The 4455-nt window shown below is 43.6% G+C and overlaps 1 protein-coding gene across 3 annotated transcripts; it reads right to left on the bottom strand.

Moving 5' to 3' along the window:
- Positions 1 to 592: 592 nt before the first annotated feature.
- Positions 593 to 4046, bottom strand: LOC148014014 (transcription termination factor MTERF4, chloroplastic-like). Of its 3 annotated transcripts, none has more exons than XM_087667035.1 (3): positions 3565 to 4046; positions 3090 to 3237; positions 593 to 2965 (listed from the first exon to the last, which is right to left on the bottom strand). In XM_087667035.1, the coding sequence occupies exons 1-3, from the start codon at positions 3677 to 3679 to the stop codon at positions 1054 to 1056; spliced, it is 2175 nt and encodes a 724-aa protein (XP_087523161.1). In that variant the 5' UTR covers positions 3680 to 4046; the 3' UTR covers positions 593 to 1053. The 3 variants fall into 3 exon arrangements, with proteins under 3 accessions (XP_087523161.1, XP_087523162.1, XP_087523163.1); XM_087667036.1 differs by having other exon boundaries at positions 3090 to 3213; positions 3565 to 4045; XM_087667037.1 differs by lacking the exon at positions 3090 to 3237 and having other exon boundaries at positions 594 to 2965; positions 3565 to 4043.
- Positions 4047 to 4455: the final 409 nt, after the last annotated feature.

Here is a 4455-nt window from a genome sequence, read left to right as displayed (position 1 = left end):
AGAAGAATAAGGAACATAGACTTCAACATCAATAATATTGGCAACAAGAGATAATAGAAGAAAGCATGAAATGTATGCATAAAAATACTCCATCTTCACAAGTAGAGGTCAACAAGGATATTGGCTACTGTCAATAGCTAGAGGCAGGAAAAGGGATCCGATCAACCATGAAAGTGACTTGACTAATAGAGCTACAAATTCAATTCCACCACCACTCCATCATCACAAGGATTCCAAACAAAATCATGGAGTGGTAGAGCCACTATAACTCCAGTACAACCATCACCATCCACTTGGTAAAGGTTTGGAATTGAAGCACTGACGTAACTTGAAATTTTAGTAAGAAAACTTCCAAGAAATAACTCGCAGTATTAAAACCTCCAAAACTTGCATACCCACCCCTTCAGCTACATCCTCTCAATTCCTCCTTTGCAAAAGGATACAGCAATAATGAGTCTACACTTAAATCATGCTATTGACCTTTACATGGAGCTTGCATGAGATTTTGGTCCAAAGCCTACTTGACCATATCACGTGGAACCAACTTGATTAGATGGCATGGACGCTCTTGTGGTTTTGAAAGCACTTAAAAAATATCATGCATTGAATTATCAATTATAATCCTGTATCCACTGAAAGAAGTTAGAAAAGAAGATGGATGAGAAGGAATGAGGGGATGAGGAAGAAGTGCAACATGTTTTAAGCATACAGCTTGAAGGATTTCAACTAGGCTGTCCCCAGTAACAAGGAGGCATCCTTAAAATATCATGACCCATGTTTGACACAGCAACATACATACATAAGGAGCACCCAGTTGATTTAAGGTTGGAATGGGGAGTTTCACAATAGAAGGTGTCACTGAAAAGATTCAGGATTAACATTATAGCTTGCACATGTAAAACACGCTGAGTTAACTATGATGGCATGCAGAGCCCAACCCTGCTGACACTTCATACACATGTACTGGAGTCATTGGAACAGCAAGGGCATCTGCTTCCAGAGATATCGGCAACTCCATTACAATAGATCCTTTGAAGTTTGCATGCACATGAATCATGAAAAGGCAAATCTCTGTTGTAGACTTGGTTGCCATATTTCTTCTTTTCCTGCCAGGACACCACCCATTATAAACGAAGGTCCTGCATCTTTATCTTCATGGCCAGAGGCCAGTCGATTCTGGAACTCCAAGTCTGTACAGTTTAAAAGCCACTCTAAACTGCACTGAATATTTTTTTCCAACACAGCTTTATGCCGCGGCCGTATTCTGGTCTCTAAACCATAGGTGAAGTACTCTGGAAACTCAACCACCTCTTGTTTATCTCTTTTCATGTCTGCTAAGAAGGCCATGTTAGGCTTTAAACTTTCAGTCACATTTAGCACAAGCAATTGTGGGCATTGTGTTGCCATTACACCAACATCTTTAGTGCTGAAACCCTGCCTCCTGAGAAACTCTATCCTCCTGATAGCCACAGACTCCTGTATGAAAATTATCTGTGGCATCTTCTCAATCATCTTCCCAGGTCCCTGCGAGTCTAACTGCAGTTTCCTTTTTAGCCACTCTACCTTGTAATCAAGTGCCTTATCAAGAACCCTTCCCAGAACTTCAGGATACTGTGCTATGATCCCTGGAATAGCCTCTTGCCTTACTCCAACCTTCAAAAGTCGATCAACATTATACTGCATTCTGTTGACCAAGTCATAACCCAACACATGTGGTCGCCTTTCCAGAATCTTCATAAGAATCATTTGAGGCAGTCCCAGGCTTAGGAGATAATCCACCTTTGGTTTGATCATTGTGGCTACCCTCATGCCTAAAATTTGAGGATGTTCTGTCAGCATCTGACCTACATGCCTCATTTTGACACCCAAACTCACCAAATAACCCACTGAAGTGCTCATTGTTCCCTCCGGTTTGAATGACAAAACTTCAGGATACTTGAGAAGGACTTTAGGAACATCTTCCATAGCAATGTCCAGACCCCTCAAAAAATATACAACTGGCAGGATGTCGATAACAATACTCGCATGAAGAATCATGGGGTACTTGCGTAAGAATGCTGCCACACAATGGCGAGGCAATCCCAATTTGTTCAAATACTTCAGCACAGGAACCATATTCTTACGAACACTGCAACCAAGGATAAGAGGATAATGATTAATGGCAGTATTATCCAGACCGATTTTTCTTAAAAACTTTACTCGTTCTTCCATGACTTCCACAGTGATCGGTAGCTCAATGTCCATTAACTCTGAGGTACTAAGACCTTCACCCTTCAAATATTCTATCACACTTTTATGAGATTTGTGGCGCTGCTCTTGAGTGAAAAGCACACCCCAAGTCACTGAAGGGCGTACTATTTTACGCTCTGGCTCTGGCTCTGGCTCCATCATTCGCCTAGTTGCTTCATCCAGATCGAGCTCATCATCAGTCTCCACTTCCAGATCACTGTCCGACGTAGCTAAGTGTTCTCTATCCAATAGCTCTGGCTCTGGCTCCTCCAGATCATGATCATCATCAGTTCCAACTTCCAGATCACTGCCAGAAGTGGCTTCATGATGCTGCTCGTCATCCAATAGCTCATCATTACGCTTCTTGCTATTGTTATGGACCTCTCTGTAATGCTCTAGGGCTCCTAGATTTCGTTTTGTCAAGTGGTCAACTACTACTTTCGTTTTGTTGAGACTGCCAAGCAGGGTGAACAAGATCAAACGACTACCCAAAAGAGTTGGGGGCAGGTATCGAGTTTTCTGGACAAGATTCCAAATGTGCAGGGCTGATTCAAAGCACCTGTTTTCGGCAAAATAGTTGACAACATTTTGCCAGATGTTACTGCTAACAGGCATTCCTTTTGCATGCATGTCTTCTTGCAAAGCATGAGGCTCTTCCCATCTTTTATCCTTAACTAGCCTTGGGAATTTGCCTAGAATGCCATAATACCAAATTTCAAGCTTGCCTATAGCTAACCTGCAACAAAGTTGACATATCCAAGCATTCAGCCAATACAAAAAGTGTAAGCACAGACAATTAAACCAATTTAAAGCAAAAGCAAGATGGATTACCCCCCCTAAAAGGCCATACAAGTACATACCTGGGTGGAGATAACAGAAATGGGAGATCAAGGAGAGCAGCAGTTTTGAGAGGATCACTCTCTATGCTTGCAGAGATGGCAATGTCACAATCTGATTCTGCAGGAGCTACCTTCTGTGTATAATCTACACAAAAAGTGTCCCAAATGCCTGTTAAAGGGCTTTCAAATTGTTACATCACCTCTCAATAGGGGACAAAAAAAAAAGAGCAGGTCCATACACAAGAAGTTTTTGACATTTTCCAATGTGGGAACAGGGGCTCTATTCTCTTGTTTTTCCCTATACTATTCAACATCACAGGCTTCTGCTCGGAGGCACTGCATACCTACACCCTGAACCGGCAGTCCCCCTGGCCCCAGCCACACCTGGCTAGGGATGCAGAATCCCTCCCTCGCAGAAGCTCATGATGCTCTCATAATTCACAAAGTGGGGCATTATAGTGATAATTTGTCTAAAACTTCTAATGGCAGCACTCACCGTGCCTGTGCTCACAGCCACTGCTTCGGCCTCTGGACCTCAGAATCGCACAGAAATGTTGATGTGCAGGCCCTCGGCTGCCTCGTCTCACGTTCCGCGGGACAAGGCTCCACATAATAATGATGCCAATGACCCTAGCAGGCCTGCACAAGCCTCCGTTCTTCTCAAAGAAGTGCAGTGTGCGTCATGTACAGCGCAGGACGTCGCAGGTCGACGGAATGTCCACTATGAAATCGTTTCTGGCACTCCGGTCCGGGACACCGCTTGTACGGTCGGAGAAGTCCAATAGAATCGAGCAGCTCTGTTGATTGTCCAGGACGCGGCGCCTTCTTCACCTTGTGTTCCTGCATCCAGCGATGGCCGGAGCTCTCGAAAGGCGTACAGCTTCTGCAGCGTCGGGGGTTTCTCCAGGGCTTCAGCTATTGAAGCTACATATTGACTACTGCTATGTCAGCTAGGAGCCTTTGAAAACTAGAACTAAATTTCAGTGCTTACTTCACAACAAATTACTACTGTCAACTAACACCTTCCACATTAGGCCTTGGGGATAAATATGAGGACAGGCTTGACACGTGTGGGAAAGTTTCCATGCCCACAATTGTCACATGCTTGATCATTTGTCAACATGCATTTACAAGAAGAGGTTGGGAGATGAGAATGTGTAAGAGGGCATGATATGGATGTAAACTATAGCTTGAAGAGAAGGCTCTCGATGTCTAAGCAATGGTGCAGTGATTGGCTTCCAACACGTAGAAAATCAACATCTCTAAATACAAGTTTTGCTAGCAATGCCTAGATGGGTAAAGTTGTTGGTCTTCCTATTGGTGCTCTTTGTGAGAGGTAATATGACTTCTTATAGAAAGTTCTCGTTCCTCTCATTGCAAGCTAACC

This window comes from Lygodium microphyllum, chromosome 25 (genome assembly GCF_053477565.2).
Source record: "Lygodium microphyllum isolate KBCC chromosome 25, Lygodium_microphyllum_v1.1.10, whole genome shotgun sequence".
NCBI lineage: Eukaryota > Viridiplantae > Streptophyta > Polypodiopsida > Schizaeales > Lygodiaceae > Lygodium > Lygodium microphyllum.
This window is presented reverse-complemented; position numbering and strand designations above follow the sequence as displayed.

Coding starts and splice junctions, on each gene's coding strand:
- LOC148014014 (XM_087667035.1), bottom strand. CDS start 3,679: ATGTGGAGCCTTGTCCCGCGGAACGTGAGACGAGGCAGCCGAGGGCCT. Junction 3,238..3,564: donor TGGCTGTGAGCACAGGCACG/GTGAGTGCTGCC, acceptor GCCCTTTAACAG/GCATTTGGGACACTTTTTGT. Junction 2,966..3,089: donor TTTCTGTTATCTCCACCCAG/GTATGTACTTGT, acceptor ACTTTGTTGCAG/GTTAGCTATAGGCAAGCTTG.